Source organism: Lissotriton helveticus, chromosome 3_2 (assembly GCF_964261635.1).
Source record: "Lissotriton helveticus chromosome 3_2, aLisHel1.1, whole genome shotgun sequence".
Classification (NCBI taxonomy): Eukaryota; Metazoa; Chordata; class Amphibia; order Caudata; family Salamandridae; genus Lissotriton; species Lissotriton helveticus.
In genome coordinates, this window is record NC_136062.1 from 46,064,507 (window position 1) to 46,089,186 (window position 24,680).

Consider the following 24,680-nt stretch of genomic DNA (forward strand, 5'->3'; position numbering starts at 1 on the left):
AAACAAGACAGAAGTCCTCATCCTGGGACCATCGCCCTCCGCCTGGGACGACTCCTGGTGGCCCCCCGCCCTGGGCACAGCACCCAAGCCAACAGACCACGCACGCAACCTGGGCTTCATCCTGGACTCCTCTCTCTCGATGACCAGACAAGTCAACGCCGTCTCCTCATCGTGCTTTCACACCCTGCGCATGCTTCGCAAGATCTTCCGATGGATCCTGACCGAGACCAGGAAGATGGTCACCCAGGCACTCGTCACCAGCCGACTGGACTACGGAAACGCCCTCTACGCCGGAACCACAGCCAAGCTACAGAAAAGACTCCAGCGCATCCAGAACGCCTCCGCCCGACTCATCCTGGACGTCCCCCGACGCAGCCACATCTCCGGCCACCTAAGAGACCTGCACTGGCTCCCCGTCAAGAAGAGGATCACGTTCCGGCTCCTCACCCACGCACACAAGTCTCTCCACGACCTGGGCCCCAAGTACCTCAACGACCGCCTGACCTTCTACACGCCCACCCGCCAGCTACGGTCTACCAGCCTCGCCGCCGTACCACGCATCCGAAGAGCCACCGCCGGAGGAAGATCCTTCTCCTACCTGGCGGCCAAGACATGGAACTCCCTCCCCATCCACCTTCGGCTGACCAAAGACCATCTCGCCTTCAGGAGACAACTCAAGACCTGGCTGTTCGAGCAGTAGCAGACCCTTTTCCCCAAGCGCCTTGAGACCCTTCCGGGTGAGTAGTGCGCTATACAAGTGTTATGATTGATTGATTGATTGATTGATTGATTGATTGACTCTCTAATAATATTAAAATGCCAGGAAAAAAGCTAATTCTTAAGCATCTGGGGATGCCCCTCCCCCAGATGAAGAATCAAAACGTATTGATGCTTCAGGCAAACTTGTAGCAGCACAAGTTGCTAATCACTGACGTATTGCCAATACGCAGGGTCTACTAGCAAGGTGAGATAGGGCTCTTTGGGATGAAATAGAGCAATTGCTTCAGTTTCTCCCTGACGAGCATAAGGCAAAAGCTCAGGACTTAGTCCAAGAAGGGAAGTACATTTCCAATGATTCTATCAGATGCACTCTAGATGCAGCTGACATCGCAGCTTGTGAAATAAACACTAGCATCTTGTTAAGATGCAATGCTTGGTTACGGATCTCAGGATTCAAGCCTGAAGTCCAGCAATCCATCTTAAATATACCATTTGATCAAAAACATCTTTTTGGCCCTGGTGTTGATTTAGCACTCAATAAAATGAAAAAGAACACTGATGTGGCAAAATCAATGGGAGCACTTTAATCGCCCTCAAGCAGAGGTTCCTTTTGGCGCTCTTATTATGGAGGAGGGTCCAATACTATTGGTACCGACCAGAGCACTTCCTCCTTCAAAGGCCATTCTCAATCCTCCTTTACAAAAGGATTTTACAGAGGGCTTTATAGAGGAAATAGTCCTAGGGGCAGAGGTAAAAACACCACACCCTGCACTTCCCCTTCCTCAAACAAACAGTGACTTCCCAACGCTTCCCGACGACTATTCCGCACCTAACGGCGGAAGACTTAAAAACTTTCTCCCCATTTGGAACTCCATAACGTCCGACAAATGGGTGCTTGGAATTATCCAACATGGCTACTGCCTGGAGCTTACCAACAATCCTCCAAACATTCCTCCTCGATCCCACAAAATGTCATCAGACCATCCACACCTTCTTCCGCAAGCGCTGCTTTCTTTATTACAAAAAGGGTCTATAGAACCAGTCCCACTTCAGTACCAAGGGTCAGGAGTTTATTCCCTTTACTTTCTGATCCCCAAAAAGGACGGATCTCTGAGACCTATTCTAGATCTCATGGAGATAAACAAATACATATTGTCAGGAAACTTTCACATGGTCACTCTTCAACAAGTACTACCCCTGTTGCAGCAGAACAACTTCATGTCTACGCTAGATCTAAAAGACGCCTACTTTCATATTTCAATTCATCCCGCTCATCTACAATACCTCAGTTTTGTGATAGCAGGAAAACATTACCAATTCAAGGTACTTCCATTTGGCGTCACCACAGTCCCCATAGTGTTCACCAATTGTCTTGTTGTAGTAGCCACTCATCTCCGAAGACAATGTATACATCTCTTCCTTTACCTGGACATCTGGTTTATCAAAGCAAGCACTTACCAGAACTGTATACTACACACTCAGACTACAGTCCATCTACTTCATAAGTTGGGGTTCACAATAAATGCACAAAAATCTCACCTGTGTCTGGCACGGTGCAGTCTTATCTAGGAGCTTTACTCAACACTCAAAGCTCTGGCCACTCCCAATGTAGCCAGGATTCACAATTTTCAAGCCACAATATTACTTTTCCAACCCAATTAATCATTGCCAGTCAGAGTCTTCATGCAACTCCTGGGAATGATGGCCTTCTGCATAGCAATTGTTCCCTATGCAAGACTCCACATGCGTCCTCTGCAGGAATGTCTAGCGCATCGGTGGAATCAAGCACAGTGCCTATTAACCAATCTTGTGTTGGTAGACAGCTGCTGCCATCGCTCTCTGTAGTGGTGCAACCCTCAAAACTTAGGAAAGGGGCGGCCCTTCATAGACCCGATTACACAGTATTGACAGCAGACGCATCTCTAACCAGTTGGGGGGCCCATCTTCAACATCACACAGTACAAGGGCTGTGGTCGGACAATCACAAACGCCTTGGCATCAATTATCTAGAACTGCTAGCAATGTTTCTAGCACTGAAAGCTTTTCTCACCCAGGTCGTATACAAGATTGTCTTAGTCCGCACAGACAACATGACAGCAAGGTACTCCTTACAGAAACAGGGAGGGACACACTCTCCAACTATTGCGCCTTGCATAAAGCATTTGGAACTGGGCGATTCATCACAATATGAATCTCCTAGCAGAGCACCTTCCAGGAGTAGATTACAGACCTACTCAGCAGACATAGAGAGCAAGTCCACGAGTGGGAACTTCACCCTCAAGTTCTGCTCCCCTACTTCCAAGAATGGGGATTTCCACAAATAGATCTGTTCACCACAGCGTACAACACAAAATGCCCAAACTTCGCATCCAGGTTCCCACACCAAGCATCCAAGGGCAATGCTCTGTGGATGAATTGGTTAGGGATATTTGCTTACGCTTTTCCGCCTCTCCCACTAATTCCATTTCTGGTTTGGAAGCTCAGGCAAACGTCCCTCACGTTGATACTAGTCGCACCTACTTGGGCTTGTCAACCTTGGTACACCACCCTATCAGTACTCTCTGTGGTTCTACATCAAAAATTACATCTCATACCCTCTGTCCTTACTCAGAGCCATGGAGAAATCAGACATCCAAATCCCAAGGAACTCAACCTACCAATTTGGCTCCTGAAGTCCTAGAGTTTGATTATTTACAACTACCACGAGACTGTAAGGATATTCTCAAAGAGGCTAGAAAGCCTACTACTAGAGCATGTTATGCAGCAAAGTGGATACGATTTGTTGTCCATTGTAACAACTATCATATCAATCCACTTGATGCTTCTTTACAAAACATTGTTTGTTATTGTTGCATTTACAACAATGTGGATTAGCTTACAAATCCATTCGCTTACATCTAGCACCTGTAGCTGCATACTTACAAAACAGACATCTGTCTCTATTCTGAGCACTAGTGTTTAAAGCATTCATGGAGGGATTAAAAAGAGTAATAACTCAAAGGATTCCACCTGCTCCAGAGTGGAATTTAAACATAGTTCTTACAAGGCTAATGGGTCCGCCTTTTGAAACATCTATTATAGAAAGACGCTTTCCTCATAGCAATTAACTTCACTGAGGAGAGTTGGGGAACTCCAGGCACTAACCATACAAGAGCCTTTCTTTCAACTTCACAAGGATAGAGTGGTTCTTCGTACTAATCCTAAATTCCTCCCTAAAGTAGTTTCTGCTTTACATATCAATCAATCAGTTGAGTTACCTGTTTTCTTTCCTCAACATGATTCTGTAGCAGAACGAGCACTACATACACTTGATGTTAGGCGAGCTATTCTTTACTACATAAAAAGAAACAAAGACTTCAGGAAAACAAAACAACTATTTCTTGCTTTTTCTCCCCCTCACAAGGGCAATCCTATCTCTAATTTGGCTATTGCAAGATAAATTGTAAAATGTATCCAAACATGTTATACTAAAGCAAAGTGACCTTTGTTAGTACCCGGTAGGGCGCATTCCACTCGCAAAATAGGAGCTACTATGGCCTTCTTGGGAAATATCCCCATAGCGGTCTACACCGCACACATTCTCCAAACTCTATTGTGTAGATGTGTCCTCAAGACAACAAGCAAATGTAGGATAAGCAGTAAAGCAGTACTTAAACAACTATTTCATACAACTACAGCCTCTACAGGTTAGCCACAGCTTTGGGAGATTACTGCTATATAGTCTATGCAAAGCATGTGATCTACAGCTCAACGGAAAATGTTACTTACCCAGTAAGCATCTGTTTTTGGCATATAGAGCTGTAGATTCACATGCGCCCACCCACCTCCCCGATCTCCTGTAGTGGTTGTAGTTCTTAATTTACATTCATAAGCTCTATTCTACACTCCCAGCTCAATTTCTCACCCTGTAAGTGGGAAACAATCTAACAATGGGGTCGATGCCCATGCATACTTATCACCGAAATGAAGAGTCAACTACCTCGTGACTGGAAAGACTTCTTTGAACAAAACCAACTTCCAAACATCCGGAACCAACACTAGATGGCAGGAGTATGCAAAGCATGTGAATCTACAGCTCTACATGCCAAAAACGGATGCTTACTGGGTAAGTAACATTTTCCTTTCAGCAAATATTTTGCATTTGCCCATCACTAAGTAAAGTGTTATGATTTATTTTAATCCTATTAAAATATTTGTTCCTAACAAACGTCAAAAAAAAAAGTGATTTTCTAACTACTGAAATATTTTGAAATCTTAGTTCAGTTCATTTACAAGCTATTTAAATGCACTAGCAAACAACTGACATCCTGTAGCATTTCATATCACCCAGGACGATTGTCACAGTTCACTTTATTTTTCTTTCTCTGACTGCAAAGTTAGAGGATTTTGTAAAAGCGATCTCAAGAATAAAAGAAGGAACAATTTGTAAGAAAAGAACACAGGGTTCGTGAACACCCCATGCCTTTTGGCCCCATACACCCACATCATTTGGGATTCGGTTGCGCAAATGCTGCCAATGGTCTCAGAGGAGGCCCGAGCCGTACTACCACAGGTGAATGCAGATGGCAGAGATGCAGCAAAGTTCACCATCCGATGTGGGCTGGACACAACTGACTCACTGGGTATAGTGATTTAATAGTCAGTGGCATTGAGACTCCACGCCTGGCTGAGAAGCACTGTCTTTTCGTGGGATGTCCAGGCTTCTTTCATGGACATGCCCTTTGATGGCACTTGTCTCCTCAGACATAAGATGTACTCTGTGTTGAAGCGCTTCAAGGACAGCAGGGCTATGGCCAGGTCCTTAGATCGTACTATCTGCCCACGTCAATTCCAGTCTGCTTTTTGTCTCTTTTGTAATCGCAGAAGGGGCTTACAACCGCTCCTTCATCCGACCAGCCACGACAGCCAACAAGCTTGCCAACCTTTTCGTGGCCGAGGATGCGTTCCCTATAGACCAAGTAGGACCTCCAGCAAGAGTTTGACCCAGTCCCCCGGCAGCCACAGTATGCAAACCACTTTATCTTGCCCTTTGAATACCATGGGCACCCAGTGCGAGGCAGGATACGCCACAAACTGCACCACTGGCGATCAGTAATACCGATGGGTTTTGAGAATTGTCCGGTAGGGCTACTCCCTCCCTTTTCTGGACTTCCAACCCCCATGCTACCTACTATTAGGAAGCCAATAAAGGACCATCTCTCTTTGCTTCGTCAGCTCTCTTGGCCATGGGAGCCACTGGCATCGGAAGTAGAACGTGGTTGCTGTTCCCGTTACTTCCTTGTGCCCAAAAAGGATGGAGGCCTTCGTCCTACCCTTGAACTGCACCTTTCCCCGGAAAAAGTAGTTCAAGATGCTTACTTTCACTCAGGTACTGTCTGCCATGGAACTGGAAGACTAGATGGTTGCAGTGGATATACTTCCACAATCCCGTCCTGCCTGCCAAGGCCAAGAGCATTTCAGTTTGCTTTGCTATCATTTGGTCTTAACAGCTCCCCTCAGGTGTTCACCAAGGTGATAGTGGTGGTTGCAGCATATCTGTGGAGGTCAGGGGTTCCCGTCTTCTTCTACCTCGACGATTGGCAATTGACGGGGAGTTCACCCCAGGCAGTCGTCTCCCTCCTCCAGACTTTCATCCTTTGGATGCTGCCTTTGTCTATGCAACGTACCGTGGTTCAGGCTCTTGTCACATCTAGACTGGACGACGGAAACATTCTGTATCTAGGAGGCAACAAGGATGTGTTTCGTAAACTGCAGATGGTGAAGAATGCGGCGGCTAGGCTACTTTGTAAGGTTCCTAAAATAGTTTCCATCTCGGGTTCTCTTCGGAATCTTCATTGGCTCAGGGTTGAGAATCGTATTAAATTCAAAGCCCATAGCTATATGTTCAAAATCAAAGTTGGTAAGGCACCCCAAGACTTAAATGCTTTAGTTCATCCCACCACGTCTCTTACATTCCGCAACTCAGGCTAAATGTACAGTGCCTAGGACCAGATTGTCGCGTATGGGTGGCCAGTCCTTGTCTATGTCCCTCTCTATGGAACTCCCTCCCTACGTCACTTCGGACTGAAACTATTTACGAGAATTTTCGTAAGTGTTTAAAAACCTGGGTGTTAAATGTGTAGAGCACTTGTTTTTTCCTTTTGTTCCTATCAGGCGGCGCCGAGAAACACTTGGGTAGCTGTGTGCCTCATAAGATTAAAATAACATACGACGAACCTTCTGCACTCCCTGGGGTTCATCATCAATGAGCTAAAGTCACACCAGACTCCCTGTCACACGCTTCCTTTCATCTGCGCTTTTCTGTACACAGTGCAGTTTCCCGAACGGATTTTCAGGCTATGATCCTGATGTTTCAACCTCTATCCTGGATTTCGGTGAGACTGACTGAGGCTACTGGGTCTCACTGACTCCTGCATCCTGCTCGTGATTCATGCCTGTTGGCATATGCGGGCTCTGCAGCGAGACCTGAAGTTCCAGTGGGCGCAGCATCAGGGGAATATCTCCAACATGGTCAAGATTTTGGAGGGTACAGCAAAAGACCTGCAGTGGTGGCTAACGAACCAAGATTGGGCCAACAGCAGACCCCCCCCCTCTCCCTTCCTCAAGCAAAAGGTAGTGACAGATGCATCACTGCTCAGCTGGGGCGGCCACATGGGAGCGGTGGCAATCAGAGGCCTCTGGTCACTGGAGGAATCCAGGCTCCACATGAATCTTCTGGTGCTCCAACTACCATTGAAGTCCTTGCTTCCTTCGCGTAGGGGAAGGCAGATGCAGGTGTTTATGGACAACACCACTACCATGTGGTACTACAACAAACAGGGCGGGTGGCGTTGTGCACCCTTTGCCATGAAGTGCTGCACCTCCTAAAGTGGCTGGTAACACCATGGCATATCCCTAGTGATTCAACACCTGGCAGACTCTCTGAAAGCTAGAGCAGACAAACACAGATGTTGATGCCTAGCGAATCACAAATGTCGTCTCCATCCAGAGTTTGTGCAGGGCCTCTTTCAAGAGTGGGGAGAGCCTAGGTTACATCTGTTTGCCACTGCTGAGAATGCGTAATGTCAGCAGTTTTGCACGGTGGAGTTTGCAAGGCAGCTCTTGCTCAGAGATGTTCTTTGTCTCAAGTGGAGCTCCGACTTCCTGTATGCCTATCCGCCAGTACCACTTCTGCTTAGAGTGCTCAAGAAGGTAAGGAAGGACATAGCCCAAGTCATTCTTTTGGCTCCGGATTGGATGTGGAGAGTTTGGTTCCCAGAACACATGAGCATCGGTCCTCTAATCAGGCTACTACTTTATATGGATCTCCTGTCGCAGCAACAGGGTACGGTGCCGACCCAAACCTGCGAATCCTTCGCCTTCATGCGTGGATATTGAGCAGCAACAGTTGACAGCTTTTCACCCGAAGTCTGCAATGTTATTCTGGCTCCCAGGCATCCATCCTCCAAGATGGTATATGCCTTCCGTTGGGACAAGTTTGTGTCATGGTGTACAGAGAAGAATGTTGAATCCCTTGTCTGCACCTCTTTCACCAGTTCTCTTTTTAGTCTTTCTTTGGCCCAGCAGGGCTGTGCTTTGGGCATCATCAAAGGTTAATTCTCTCCCATCTCTTCCTTTTTGAGGTTGCCAGAGCAGACATCCTGTTCAATTCCCCTATTATAAATAGGTTTTTGAAAGGTCTAGAACACGTTTCCACCAACGCCCTATGTTTATGCCTCTGTGGGACCTCAACCTGGATATGACATCCCTAATATGCGCTCCCTTTGAGTTTCTACACAATTGCCCCTCAAACTCCTCACCATCAAGATGGTATTGCTTGTGGCAATAACATTGCCAGGAGTGTCAGTGAGCTGTAGGCAGTCTGCTAACTCTGAATATGTCTTGTTCTAGCCAGACAAGCTTGTCCTTTGGACTCGAGCATCCTCATGCCGAAGGCGGTAACACCATTCCATGTACCTTTTTTACGCCCCTATTCATCCTTCCAAAGAGGAGAGACTCCACCACCTTGACCCAAAAAGAGTACTGTTGTTCTACCTAGATCGTAGCACAGATTTCCGGGTGGATGAGCAACTCTTCATAGGCTATTTCTGGGCTAAGACAGGGAAGGCAGTGCAGAAGCGTACAATCTCATGATGGATAATACTCTGCATCAAAGTGTGCTTCGCATTGGCAAAAAACACAACCCCAGAGAGCTTGCATGCTCATTCCACCATTGCGTTAGCAGATGGAGTCCCTGTCCTGGACATCCGTCACGGAGCAATGTGGCCATCTCTGCACACATTCACAAAACACTACTGCCTAGACAGTCGGGTTTGTCATAATGAGCACTTTGCCTGTTCAGTCCTGCAGGATTTTCTGGTATGATCTGTTTCGCAGCCCCGCCTTTGTGGACATATTGCTTGGGTATCAATTCTAAGGCAAGGAATCTGTGGCTAGATGTCTATATCAAATGAACAAGCTACTTCTTTTTGTAACACCCTATCTGGTAGAGACTGTATCTAGCTGCAGATTCATTACTGACCCACCCACCCTCCCTGCTCTACGAACAGATTACAGTGATAGGGTTACCCCTCTTTAAGGGCCCTGGACATGCACACCAGTGGTCAGTGTTTATCGTGGCTCAACGCTTCTGTTGTGGAAATTTGCAAAAAGAAACTGAAATCATCGCGCTTGGGTGGAGCCTATATAGTCACCGAAACACGTCACTTCTGGTGCGGATGACGCCACATGGATCCGAATGACTCTACCTATCCACGTGCAGGGGTACTGCTGAACAAAAGTTAGCAGATCCTGTCTGACACCTGTGGAATACTCTAAGGAAAGGAATCTGCTGCTAGATGGTCTGTACCAGACAAAGCATTACCGAAGGTAAGTAACTTGTTCTTTTCTGCAAGTATGATTGCAGCTACTACAAGTTAGATTGCTACTGTTGGTATCATCATGAGTAGTGCTTCTACTGTGGATATTACTGAGTGTACCGATACAAGTTACACTACCACATGAATTGTTTGTTGTTGTAAAGCAGTGTCAATTTTCCCAGGCATGCAAACCATTTATATCAAAGTGTTCTAGGGTTGTGGCAGAACAAACCTATCCCTTTTTGGTCGAAAGTAAGACACACCTTACTTCACTTCTGATGAATATGTTCGTCTTGTAGCAAGTCTTGTTTCAGAGGTTGACGCCACTCAAGAAAATTAAAAACCTCCTAAGCTGCTTAGATGCAGTTAAAAAATCAGAGCAGTATGAGTTTATAATTAACATCTTCAACATAATTCTGGTGTTCGGCATTCTGCCAGGAGAGAGCAGTTGCTTTGCATGCAGGTGCTGTTTTGATTGCTGAGACTGAAGGCGTTTGCGAGTGTGTGCAATGTTTAACCCCACTATGATCTCTATGCAACATTTTGGGGAAGTCTGTTTGCTGCCTCATTAGCTATTATTGTTTGGTATAGCCAATCTAACCTTTTTGTAGATGAATTATTTTTTATTTTTCACTAATGAAATAAGTAAATTTGTTTTCTTAGAAAATGAGACTATTATTGAGGCTTTGAAAAATGAAAATTATGAGGTGCAGAAGAAAATTGGAGAAATTAATGCATGTGTCGGGACAAGCAGGTACGAATTTTTTTTTTTTAGCTCTGAAGTAATTGTACACTGCTGTTCATTTGTCATTCATTAGTGTGTCATTTTAGTTCACAGTTTGAAGGAGCAAGTGGAACTACATCCTGTTGTGGAAGAGGCTTGGAAGAAATGCGCTCTCAATATATTATTGCTGTAGACAAAATCAGAGGTGAGTACAAATTCAATTCCTATTTTGCATTAGAGATGCATACAAAACCCCTGATTATTAAATATTCCAATTGAGAGTATCTTCATTAAAGTCAGAAACAATCCTTATCTAGGAGAGCTTATATTGAAATAAGCATTGGCAATATCAGTAGGTCTATCCTTTTCAAGCTATTGCTGTGCGAAAAGAAGAAAAGTGTAATGAAGTGTCTGCACGAATGTCTGCGTATGCTGCGATTGTGGCCCAGCATAATAAGGTATGCGCACACTTATGGCATGATGCTGTGGCCACGTTTTTGTTTATTTTTTATTTATGCGTTCCAAGATGGTGGATGCCAGTTAGCGCGAAAAATTAAAAGTCTGTGTGTCTATCTTACCACATAGAATATTTTTAAGGACCATAACATAGTGGGGGTTGTGGTGGATTAAAGAAGGATGGGTAGGGGGGCGAGCGGACGCAGAGGAGTAACGGAAGGTGGAGAAGGACAAAAAATAAATATGAAGCAGATCTGGGATGTCACTTCTAAATAAGCTAAAGTTCGGGAGTTGAAGAGCAACATGGAGTGCAGGGGTAGCGTCAGGCAGGAATTTGAGGGGGTGAAGCAGCACACGAGTAAAAGAGAGCAAGAAAAGGCATCTATTCTCCTGGAGTACTAAAAGCAAAAGATAAATATGAATTCCTTTATAGGAGAAGGGTAAGGTTACAAGTCATCCAGTCAGGTGTGTGGAACAACCACAAGTAAAGTAAGGAAAGCCACTGAATAAAAGGCAAGCCAGCAAGAGCAACAAGAAAGTCAATTGATCGTAAGCTATGAGTGGACTCAAGTAGATTTTGATACGGTCCTCAAGAGGTCTTTTGAGAACAACCAGCTAAAAGCTGTCTGAAGGCAAGGCCTAAAAAGAGTGAGGTCTTCTCTTTATAGCTGTTCTTGCAGAAATTCTCCTGGCATGAATTAGCAACTGTGCATTAAGTTGTTTACCAACTAACAGTAATTCAATAATTTATGAGTTGTATAGGGAATTTAGGTGCCATTTTTCAATTCATACTTCATATCAATTAATGCCTCATTTGGAGTCTTAGCAAACTTATTATCCACCTAATTCCTGGGTGAAGCATCTTGTGTAGCAACTGAAGATTGGCTTAAATCATTAGACAGAATGGAATTCACATGTACAGCCCAAGGTGCTCGGTATTCTAACCACTAATAGGTTACCTTCTCAACAAATCACATGGGAAGAATAATTTGTCCACTTCTTCTAATTCTTTTATCAATCCTTGTGAAAGGCAGAGATGCTGACAAACAGTCCGTATAGTGTCTGAAGTCTACATGCCACAGCTAGTTTGATTTCAATATCTTGTGAATTATTGTTGGAGCCATCCATTCTTTTTATATACTAGCCAGTCCACTTTAGACACCCTGCTCCATAAGACATGTTTGGAACCTAGCAAGAAATGTAGGCAGAATTAGAACCTCATTGTGTAGTTACCTGGCCCTGCTGCTGAAGGGCAGATCCAACTGTCCTATAAATAAGTGATACCAAGATCTACTTGTATGCCACAGGGCAGACATAAGCCCCAACCATGATGGTTGAGGTAGTTTGCCACTGGTGTTTTTCCTACTATGACTTTGCCAACTGACCCAAGTACACTTTTTCATCGTTTGACTCTGAGTTGCAGCGGCAAGCAGACAGAGGCTTTTCATGGAGGCAGTTTGCTGAGCAAGAGATCAGAACTCGACAATCAAACAGACTCAGTAATGCATTGTTCAGCCCAGTGGTGTAACGTAAAATGATGGTAGCTGCCGGCAGAATGTGATGAGGGGCTCTGGAGTCTCCCAGATCGCACGGTTATTCATGGTCTTGGGCTCAGTGAGGGCTTCCTCTTAATGGTTGGGAGACACCCTGTGCTGCAGAAGCTTGTGTTACGACCCTGGTGCGCTCTAGTGCTTCTCTTAGTTGAAATAAAACAATTTAATAACACACCAACAGGTAATACTACACAGTTCAGTGGAGCTCAGGTACAGGGTTGTGATTCAAACTGCACTTCTTAGGCACCCTCTCTAAATGCTAGGAGGTTTTCTTGTGTCTTTTGGACTTTCATACAGCAATAGGCATAGATTAGGCAGGGGTGCAGTTCACTAGAGCTCTACTCCTTCTGATTATTTTATAATTTATTTCAACATTTCATATCCAAAATGGGACTTATTAAGTAACAGTCATTGTTCCCACTGCATAACATGGTCTGCACATCGAAGTATTTAATGTGTGAGGCCCTATTACCTTCCATCTTGCTGCTGTCATGCAGCACTGGTGGTCTTTCTCCTGACCGGCACTTACATTGGCGATTCTGCTGAAAGGAGCCTTGAGCTTCACTCCAAATTTGGGCCGTGAAGGCGGAGCAGCATGGCAGACCTGTTTGGCAGGCACCCATCCTGGCATATGCAGCCTCAGGCTGAGATTGGGTGGTGACGGTAGCTCCTCCTCTGAATCCGCTTGGATTCAGGCAGCACCAAGCCTCTGGGCATTATATGGGTTCCAGAAAGTGTGTGGTTACTACTTGGTCTTTGATTATTTACTGGTCCACTGCACCTGGTCCACTGCATTGAGACATTCAACGTATGCAGATGCCATTGAAAAAGGGATAAGATTCCCGAAACCGGTTTGGCTATGGAAAGGATAATGACTGTTCCCTCTGCGTCTCCTGTTGCAACTGCTCCTCAGATGAAATGGATGCAATTTTTGCCGATCGAGTGGCTCTTCCACCGAGGGCTCAACTTCATGTTGGGATGTTTTGCGGCATGAGCCCTGCCGCAGGAAGAAAGCCAGCCGCTTTAGTGCGGACCCGTGATTGCCCCCGATGGCGTTATCTCTACACGGGAGACCGGTGTCCTAGTAGCAGCTGAACAAAGACAACAGGACACTCAGCATAACAGTGCATCAGCCCACAGGGGTTATTAATTTTTTAATTTACTGCTACATTGAAGAACTCACTGGAGATCAACTTTCATGCACTACAGGATCCAGAATGCCGCGATGCGGACACGCCCACAAGGGCAGGCCCTTTATATTTGAGTACATGATGAACATTCAACGTATGCGGATGCCATTGAGAAAGGGAAAAGATTCCCGAAACCGGTTTGGCTATGGAAAGGATGATGACTGTTCCCTCTGCGTCTCCTGTTGCAACGGCTCCTCAAATGAAATGGATGCAATTTTTGCCGATCGAGTGGCTCTTCCAACGAGGGATCAACTTCATGTTGGGATATATATATATATATATATATATATATATATATATATTACCTACTGGCGATAGCCAGTAGGTATATATAGTTAGGATTTTTTTCCTATGGGATTTTTGAAAATTCTATGTCGAATAACTTTGGCGTTTGAGGACAGAATTGGCTGAAATTTTCAGGAAAATTGAACATTTTGTTTCTGAGCAGCCCCTGAAAATTTGGGGGAGTTTCGTCATGGGGGGGCCGAGAAAAAAGGGGGGTCCCAAAACGTGTTTTTCCCATGCAATTTTCCATAGGGCGGTTGGCCTCACTTTTAGCCTGAACGGCTGAATGGATTTACACCAAACTTGGCAAAATTGTAGGGACTGGTAGCCCGATGTGCCTTTGCTATGTCTCAAGATATAGGCTCCAGTGGTTTTTACGAAAATTAACTTTGAAAAATATATATTGGGCTACATTGGGCTATATATATGTTGGAGCCCAAATGTAGCCCAATGTAGCCCAAAGATGGCCACCAGAGACAAAAAAAACAAATGTAGCCCAAATATCAGCCAGATGTAGCCCAACTATAGCCCAATGACAGAATGTCCCAGAGTGTTCTAAAGAACAACTAGAGTGCTAACAGTCCTACTTATTACAAAGGTATGGCACACCTGAAGCCATCTTGATTGGAATAAAGTGGTAACTCTTAAAACATTTAATTTAAAAAGGAACAAAATGAGGGGGTTCATTTTGCCATAGAAAGTATGATTAGCGAATATATGACGAAATCCCGCATACCATCAGTCCGCAAAAAAAAACCTGCATGTACTATTAGGCCGCAAATTAAAATAACGGAAACTTTTAGAACGAATATGCCTTTAGCATACACTAAACAACTAAACTACCCTAAACCCTAAAACACTACCCCCAGCATGACCCTACACTACACAAACAGTACAACACTACCCTAAACCCTAAAACACTACCCCCAGCATGACCCTACACTACACAAACACTACAACACTACCCTAAACCCTAAAACACTACCCCCAGCATGACCCTATACTACGCAAACACTACAACACTACCCAAAACCCTAAAACACTACACCCCAGCATGACCATACACTACGCAAACACTACAACACTACCCTAAACCCTAAAACACTACCCCCAGCATGACCCTACACTACACAAACACTACAACACAACCCTAAACCCTAAAACACTACCCCCAGCATGACCCTACACTACGCAAACACTACAACACAACCCTAAAACACTACCCCCAGCATGACCCTACACTACGCAAACACTACAACACTACCCAAAACCCTAAAACACTACCCTCAGCATGACCCTACACTACGCAAACACTACAACACTACCCAAAACCCTAAAACACTACACCCCAGCATGACCCTACACTACGCAAACACTACAACACTACCCTAAACCCTAAAACACTACCCCCAGCATGACCCTACACTACGCAAACACTACAACACTACCCAAAACCCTAAAACACTACACCCCAGCATGACCCTACACTACGCAAACACTACAACACTACCCTAAACCCTAAAACACTACCCCCAGCATGACCCTACACTACGCAAACACTACAACACTACCCTAAACCCTAAAACACTACCCCCAGCATGACCCTACACTACGCAAACACTACAACACTACCCTAAACCCTAAAACACTACCCCCAGCATGACCCTACACTACGCAAACACTACAACACTACCCTAAACCCTAAAACACTACCCCCAGCATGACCCTACACTATGCAAACACTACAACACTACCCAAAACCCTAAAACACTACCCCCAGCATGACCCTACACTACGCAAACACTACAACACTACCCAAAACCCTAAAACACTACCCCCCAGCATGACCCTACACTACGCAAACACTACAACACTACCCAAAACCCTAAAACACTACCCCCAGCATGACCCTACACTACGCAAACACTACAGCACTACCCAAAACCCTAAAACACTACCCCCAGCATGACCCTACACTACGCAAACACTACAACACTACCCAAAACCCTAAAACACTACACCCCAGCATGACCCTACACTACGCAAACACTACAACACTACCCAAAACCCTAAAACACTACACCCCAGCATGACCCTACACTACGCAAACACTACAACACTACCCAAAACCCTAAAACACTACCCCCAGCATGACCCTACACTACGCAAACACTACAACACTACCCAAAACCCTAAAACACTACCCCCAGCATGACCCTACACTACGCAAACACTACAACACTACCCTAAACCCTAAAATACTACACCCCAGCATGACCCTACACTACGCAAACACTACAACACTACCCAAAACACTACCCCCAGCATGACCCTACACTACACAAACCCTACAACACTATCCTAAACCCTAAAACACTACGCCCAGCATGACCCTACACTACGCAAACACTACAACACTACCCTAAACCCTAAAACACTAGCCCCAGCATGACCCTACACTACGCAAACACTACAACACAACCCTAAACCCTAAAACACTACCCCCAGCATGACCCTACACTACGCAAACACTACAACACTACCCTAAACCCTAAAACACTACCCCCAGCATGACCCTACACTACGCAAACACTACAACACAACCCTAAACCCTAAAACACTACCCCCAGCATGACCCTACACTAAACAACCACCACAACTCTACACTACACTAACACAACACTACACTACACTACACAACACTACACTACACTACACAATCACTAACCCACGAAAAAATTAACACAAACCCACTTACCTCTCTCGTCATCGTGGTTTTCACAACGCAAATGCATTTACCATACATGCCTTTAAAACGTAATTCTTTGTAAAGGCATGCGTGATAAATGCACATGCGTTTTGAAAAGATGCGGGATAATGGTATGCGAGGTCAATGACCTTGCGGGATAATGGTATGCGGACTGAAAGTCTGCGGGATAAAAAATGCGGGAAAATGGCTGCAAACCATGATTAGCAGCAGACTTCCCTGGTGAGCACTAGCTTTACTACAGTGATCTAATGAGCAACTAGAGTGCTAACATTTAGAATTTATGGCAAATGTGTGACACATCTGAATGCCTTCTTGATAGAACCAAAGTAAACAAGCATTGAAAATGCAATAGATCTCGCCCTCGTTTAAGTTAAAGCCATTCTGTTTGTAATGAGGTGGCTTTTTAGCTTTGCTTTTATTAGTGTTTTTAAAACTTTCATGTAAATAACATGCATATGTATGCATATATGTATATGTATGCATGCATTTATATTTATATAGATATGCAGATTATATATGTTTATATATGTATATTACCTACTGGCGATAGCCAGTGGGTATATATAGTTAGGATTTTTTCTCTATGGGATTTCTGAAAATTCTATGTCTAATAACTTTGGCGTTTGTGGACGGAATTGGCTGAAATTTTCAGGAAAATGGCACATTGTGTTTCTGAGCAGCCCCTGAAAATTTGGGGGGGTTTCGTCAAGGGGGGGCCGAGAAAAAAGGGGGGTCCCAAAACGCATTTTTCCCATTCATTTTTCCATAGGGCGGTTGGACTCACTTTTAGCTTGAACGGCTGAATAGATTTACATGAAACTTGGCAAAATTGTAGATATGGTTTGCCCGACGTGCCTTTGCTATGTCTCAATATATGTGCTCCAGTGGATTTTGAGAAATTAACGTATAAAAAAATATATATATCTGTGACAGCGCTCCAGTTAGCGCCCCGGTTCGCGTACCTGACGCGTAACGGAACTTCGCGAAGCGAAGCTGATTGGCTCTCCGGTGTCTGTCAACATTCTAAACAGTCCGGAGCGGCCACCATCTTGTCTCTCGGTACGATCGAGAGACAAGATGTTGTGAAAAACGAAGGGGGAAATGAAGGAAAGGGGGCAAGGTAGACCACTCCTGACCCCCTAGGATTGATGAGGGGGATATTAAAGTGCCCCGCGGGGCAAAAAATAATAAAAACATTTTTTTTGCGATTTTACGCCGTAGAGGCGCGTCCCGGTACGCGAACCGGGCAGCTCACCGGGCAGCTCACCGGGCAGCTCACCGGGCAGCTCACCGGGCAGCTCACCGGCAGCGTAGCTGTCAACATTGTAAACAGTCCGGAGCGGCCGCCATCTTGTCTCTCGGTAGGTTCCTGAGACAAGATGTGGTGAAAAAAGAAGGGGGAAATGAAGGAAAGGGGGCAAGGTAAACCCCTCCTGACCCCCTAGGATTGATGAGGGGGATATTAAAGTCCCCCGCGATTTTTCGCGGTAGAGGCGCTTCCCGGTACGCGAACCGGGCAGCTAACCGGCAGCGTAGCGGGAGGCCGCCATCTTGTGTTTTTGGAGCGTCCGGTTTGCGTACCGGGTAGCGTCCCGGTAAGCGTAACAAGGGGAAAACCAAGAGAAACAGTAAAAACAAAATTAAGGGAATGGATTTCCAGCAAACTTGGCAAAATTGTAGGGACTGTTTGTTTGATGTGCCTTTGCAAGGCCTCAAGATATGTGCACGTGTGGATTTTGTCTAATTAAGGTTAAAAAAAATATATATATCTGTAAGCGTGCTCCGGCACGCTTACGTTACGGGTTTTGTTTGCGCTGCAGAGCCGATACGTCACGGTTATGCGACGCGTCATGAGGCGTCTCACGTGGCTGCGTGATACGTCACGTAATAAAGAATATATTTTACAGCTATAGATATTAGCTTTTAAAAAACCAATGAAATTCACTGAAAAAACCATAGGTTATAGACCATATATAGTTAGGAATTTGCATTTACAAAACCTTGAAAATTCACTGAAAAAACCATAGGTTAGAGACCATATATAGTTAGCTGGACATTTTATTGACATAAAACCAATGAAATTCCATATATAGTTAGTTGCACTAACTATATATCGCGCACCCGCAATCCACTGCTGATGATGTCACATATTACATCATTCATGACATGGTCAGTGACATCACGGATGACATCACTGATGACATCTCAAATGACATCTCAAATGACATCACTGATGACATCATGACACACCAATACCAGTTACTACATACGCACTCACTGATTCCTACGTCTACACACACATTCACTCATTCACCCATACAATCACTCATACATACAGTCACTCATTATTACAACACTATCATATGCACTCATACACCTATGCAGACACTCACACACTACCACTCATCCATGGAGTTACTCACACACCTAGTCAGTCCTGTAAAGAATCAATCACACTTCCATTTCCTCATCTATACAGTTAAACACAGAACACCATACTTCAGTGACATCACTGATGACATCACTGATGACATCTCAAATGACATCACTGATGACATCTCAAATGACATCACTGATGACATCATGACACACCAATACCAGTTACTACATACGCACTCACTGATTCCTACGTCTACACACACATTCACTCATTCACCCATACAATCACTCATACATACAGTCACTCATTATTACAACACTATCATATGCACTCATACACCTAGTCAGTCCTGTGAAGAATCAATCACACTTCGATTTCCTCATCTATACAGTTAAACACAGAACACCATACTTTTCACACATATACTAACACATACTTACTCTCTTATACAATCACTGATACAAGTACACATTGATATGCACAGAGTCACACACCTCCCAGCCAGCCACACACACACTCAGTCTTCCATACATCCACTCATTCTTCAATATGTAAAACATATTTAAACTTTACAAAAACACACAGACACTAGATGATGTCATCAGTGATGTCATTTGAGATGTCATCAGTGATGTCATCAGTGATGTCATCAGTGATGTCATCAGTGATGTCACTGACCATGTCATGAATGATGTAATATGTGACATCATCAGCAGTGGATTGCGGGTGCGCGATATATAGTTAGTGCAACTAACTATATATGGAATTTCATTGGTTTTATGTCAATAAAATGTCCAGCTAACTATATATGGTCTCTAACCTATGGTTTTTTCAGTGAATATATATATATATATATATATATACATATATATATATATATATATATATATATATGTTAATGTGATCAAGATCGGTTTTCCGATCGAAACGCATCATGGCAGACACTGGTCTGTTATTATGATTTGAGGTGATGGATTAGGAATAAAGCATTGTTTTTGAACAGCAAATTTTGTACTTAGTGGCAATCTGTGTGGTCTGTACCTGGGGTATCCCATCGAGTCGAGAAGGTGGGCCAGGACATTTTGGACTTAATATATATGTGTATGTGTGTATATTACATGTGTGTGTATATGTGTATAAATATTCTTTTGATGTCGAAAGATCTTTGGAGAGAAGTCTATCTGATGCTGTAGCACACGGGTACTCATAGTACGGCCCGCGGGCCGGCAGCGGCCCGGCAAGCCTTCCCTGGCGGCCCGCGGACCTTCCAGTCATCGCACCCGTGTTTTAAAAAATAATGTTTAAAGACTGACATATGAATATGGAGTTAACTGCATTTGGGATTGGTTAAAAGGGATTGTTCTATATACAGCCATGCATTGATTTCTCGAACAGAAGTTTTCAAATACATTTTCCACATTACTTTGCAGAGACCTCTAACCTGTCCCCGTAGCCATTGATCAACATCGACATCGCAGAGTTTCAGAACGAGCCCACAAGAACTGTCTAACTGTGAAAACAGTTTATGAATTGCAACGTTTAGTCAGCCATACACTGTCAGCTAAAATAATTCTCCATCATCCTGTGCATAAGACAAACCTTATGTCTACCTTTCTGTTTTAAAAATATTATGATGTGATGTTCATTTTATTTATAAATCGCACGTTTGCTGAAGCTTAAAGGCGCTGCAACTGAACAGGCCGTAACAAAAAACTTTTTTTTTGTTGCTTTTTCTTTTTAGTTTTGAGAAGTTTCCTGCTTTTCAGCAATGCAGGATCAGAGCGGTGGCAAAGGGATGAGTATTGCAGAGCTTAGAACCGATATTACACATTTTAGTTATTTTACCCAGGTGACGTTCATGGCTGGCTGCACAATGCAGCAAAGATAACACAACCTCATTGAGCTCTAAACAACGCCTACAATAATCACACTAACACCTTACAAATAAGATTGGGTGTCACACAGAGCATTTTGCCCTGTCAAAGGTTTTTAATGGATTCTAACAATGTCAGGATGGAGCTGAACATTTTATTTTAAAGACTGTCTGCAACCAGAGCGGAGCGCGACTCTGGGAGACTCTGCTGCTCTGTGGGGGCCGGGTGATTCATTCCGGTGATAGTCAGAGTGGACCTGCAGGGGCCGATGAAGAGGTGAAATACAAAAGTCCCACTAACATGAAGACCTGTGAAGTGCTGGGTGCGGCTGTGTGTGCATGCCGGGGAAGCAGCCTGGGCTGACACACAGGCAGGGTGAGATGACAGAGGGAGATAGAGGGAGGGAGACAGAGGGAAGGGGAGAGAGGGGAGGGGAGTGAGGGAAGGGAGTGCGGGAAGGGGAGTGAGGGGGGGAGTGAGGGAAGGAGTGAGGCAAGGTGAGGGAGGGAGTGAGAGAAGGGGAGTGACGGAGGGAGTGAGGGAAGGGGAGTGAGAGAATGAGGGAAGGGGGTGAGGGAAGGGGGAGTGAGAGAAAGGGGAGTGAGGGAAAGGGGAGTGAGGGAAGGGGGAGTGAGGGAAGGGGGAGTGAGGGAAGGGGGAGTGAGGGAAGGGGAGTGAAGAAAGGAGTGAGGCAAGGGGAGTGAGGGAATGAGGGAGGAGTGAGAGAAGGGGGGTGATGGAGGGAGTAAGGGAAGGGGAGTTAGAGAATGAGGGGAGGGGAGTGAGGGAATGGGAGTGAGGGAAGGAGTGAGGCAAGGTGAGGGAGGGAGTGAGAGAAGGGGAGTGACGGGGGAGTGAGGGAAGGGGAGTGAGGGAATGGGAGGAAGGGAAAGGGAGTGAGGCAAGGGGAGTGAGGGAGGGAGTGAGGCAAGGGGAGTGAGGGAGGGAGTGAGGCAAGGGGAGTGAGGGAGGGAGTGAGAGAAGGGGAGTGATGGAGGGAGTGAGGCAAGGGGAGTGGGAGAATGAGGGAAGGGGAGTGAGGGAAGGGGAGTGAGGGAAGGGAGTGAGGAAAGGGGAGTGAGGGAAGGGAAGTGAGGGAGGGAGAGGGGGAGGGGAGAGGGGTGAGGGAGGGGAAGGGGAGTAAGGGAAGGGGTGTAAGGGAGGGAGTGATGGAGGGAGAGAGGGAAGAGGAGTGAGGGAAGGGGAGTGAGTGAGTGAGGGAAGGGGAGTGAGGGAAGGGGAGTGAGGGGAGAGTGAGGGAGAGGGAAGGAGAGTGAGGGAGTGGGAAGGAGGGGAGGGAGGGAAGGAGAGGCAAGGAGAGGGAAGGAGTGGAAAGGAAAGGGAGGGAGAGGGAGGGGAGGGGAGGGATGGGGAAGGAGAGAGGGAGCCCGAGAGAGGGAGTCAGACAGTCAGAGTGAGTGAGACAGAAGGAGACAGGGAAGGAGAGAGGGGGATGGAAGGAGGGAGACAGTGAGAGAGCGAGAGAGATAGAGAGAGAGAGAGAGAGAGAGGGATGGAGTGAGACAGAGAGAGAGAGAAAAAGAGATGTGTGTATGCCGGGTCTGGTGGCTCAGTGGACGAAGGCGTCCGCTGCAGGGACCTGTGTTCAACCTCATGGTCACAGTTTTTTGTTGTTGAGGGAAGGGGGAGTGAGGGAAGGGGGAGTGAGGGAAGGGGGAGTGAGGGAAGGAGTGAGGCAAGGGGAGTGAGGGAATGAGGGAGGGAGTGAGGGAGGGAGTGAGGGAGTGAGGGAGGGAGTGAGGGAGGGAGTGAGGGAGTGAGGGAGGGAGTGAGAGAAGGGGAGTCACGGAGGGAGTAAGGGAAGGGGAGTTAGAGAATGAGGGGAGGGGAGTGAGGAGGGGGGAGTGAGGGAGGGGGAGTGAGGGAAGGAGTGAGGCAAGGTGAGGGAGGGCGTGAGAGAAGGGGAGTGACGGAGGGAGTGAGGGAAGGGGAGTGAGAGAAGGGGAGTGAGAGAATGAGTGAGGGGAGTGAGGGAAGGGGAGTGAGGGAGGGAGTGATGGAAGGGGAGTGAGGGAATGGGAGGAAGGGAAGGGGAGTGAGGCAAGGGGAGTGAGGGAGGGAGTGAGAGAAGGGGAGTGATGGAGGGAGTGAGGCAAGGGGAGTGAGGGAGGGAGTGAGAGAAGGGGAGTGATGGAGGGAGTGAGGCAAGGGGAGTGAGAATGAGGGAAGGGGAGTGAGGGAAGGGAAGGGAGTGAGGAAAGGGGAGTGAGGGAAGGGAGTGAGGGAGGGAGAGAGGGAAGGGGAGTGAGTGAGAGAGGGGTAGTGAGGGAAGGGGAGTGAGGGAAGGGGGGTGAGGGGAGGGAGTGAGGGAAGGGGAGAGAGGGAAGGAGGGGGGAGGGAAGGAGAGGGAAGGAAAGGGAGGGAGAGGGTGGGGAGGGATGGAGAAGGAGAGGGAGAGGGAAGGAGAGAGGGAGACAGAGAGAGGGAGTCAGACAGTCAGAGTGAGTGAGACAGAAGGAGACAGGGAGGGAGAGAGGGGGGTGGAGGGAGGGAGACACAGAGAGAGAGAGATAGAGGAAGGGAGAGAGAGAAAGAGAGAGATAGAGGGAGGGATGGAGACAGTGAGAGAAAGAGAGAGAGAGGGAGGGAGGGAGGGAGAGGAATGGAGGGAGACAGAGAGAGAGAAAAAGAGATGTGTGTATGCCGGGTCTGGTGGCTCAGTGGACAAAGGTGTCCACTGCAGGGACCTGTGTTCAACCTCATGGTCTCAGTTTTTTTTGTTGCTCAAGCCCCACACCCTCCCCCACTAACCCCGCCCCCGCCGATGCGGCCCTCGGACACAAACCACACTGTAAATTTGGCCCCGAGAGAAAGTTTGTGAGTACCCATGCTGTAGCACTTACAGGATAGCTAGGCTATGGCCTGCTCCATGGAGTTACATTTCCCATCCTATCATTTCCACCAGCAGTACAGGGAGTTGTGTGGACCTTCTAACAGGCCTTACCTTGTGACAGAGGCATCCCCTACAGGATGTTCAAAAGCCTCCCCAGCCTTTTCAGGGCTCCAGGTGGAAGGGCAGAGACCTTAACCAACTGCAAATGCAGCATCATCCTCTTCCTCACCAGCTGTAGCCATTGAGAAAACGCTTTAGTTTTCCCTTCAGTGTCGTATGCAACTACCAGGGAGCAGAATTTGCATGGCTGGCTATCGTCCAGTTACTTTGGTTCTGTAGTAGGGGATCTCTGTGTATAGTCATAATCTAGTGAATAGTCCCGCCCATGTGCGAGGACCCCGGCAATCAAAAATAATCTCTTAAGTAGTCAGAAAATTGCAGAACTGCAAAGACACTTAAGAGAGAATTTAAAGACAAATAATGCAGCCTATGTCCACAGGCTATACTGTCCAGTACTTCAACTAGAAAATTCCACCAAAAATCCACAAACAGCAAAGCCTGTCCAGATTTCCCTTGCTTTAACAGCAAAAACCCTCTGAAATGATATAGAGGAAGGCATGGACAGACAAGTCCCATAGGCTGCCATTATGTGGCTTAAATAGGATACTGTGCCATTAAGAGAACTTTCCAGAAACTTCTCCCAGTATCCCAGAATGCATAGCAGGTCCCTCTCACTTTCAGTTCTTTTTTCCGGCTCCTGCTTACAGGACCCTGGTGCATTGAGCTCTCCCTTTTTCAAGGGTTTATTGGAGTTGTGTACACTTTTTGGATTTAAAAGTGTTTTCAGTTGCTACTTGGTGTTTCCTTTCACTTCTGTGTGTTTGTTCAGGCTTTTTAGGGATCTAAAATGCCTGCTTTATTCGACAAGTGCCCAGCATGTGGAAGGAAGAAGGCCAAGACTGATCCACACGACGTCTGCATTCTTTGCCTCCCTGAAGAGCATGTCCCTGAAGACT

The 24,680-nt window shown here is 46.1% G+C and overlaps 1 protein-coding gene across 3 annotated transcripts in view; it reads left to right on the forward strand.

Moving 5' to 3' along the window:
- CEP152 (centrosomal protein 152) overlaps positions 1-24,680 on the forward strand; it is a 1,079,595-nt gene that overhangs the window by 665,985 nt on the left and 388,930 nt on the right. For all 3 annotated transcript variants that reach the window (XM_078684802.1, XM_078684801.1, XM_078684803.1), the window contains 2 exons: positions 10,242-10,332; positions 10,410-10,507. In XM_078684802.1, coding sequence (XP_078540928.1) covers positions 10,242-10,332; positions 10,410-10,507 — 189 coding nt within the window. The remainder of the gene's footprint in view (positions 1-10,241; positions 10,333-10,409; positions 10,508-24,680) is intronic.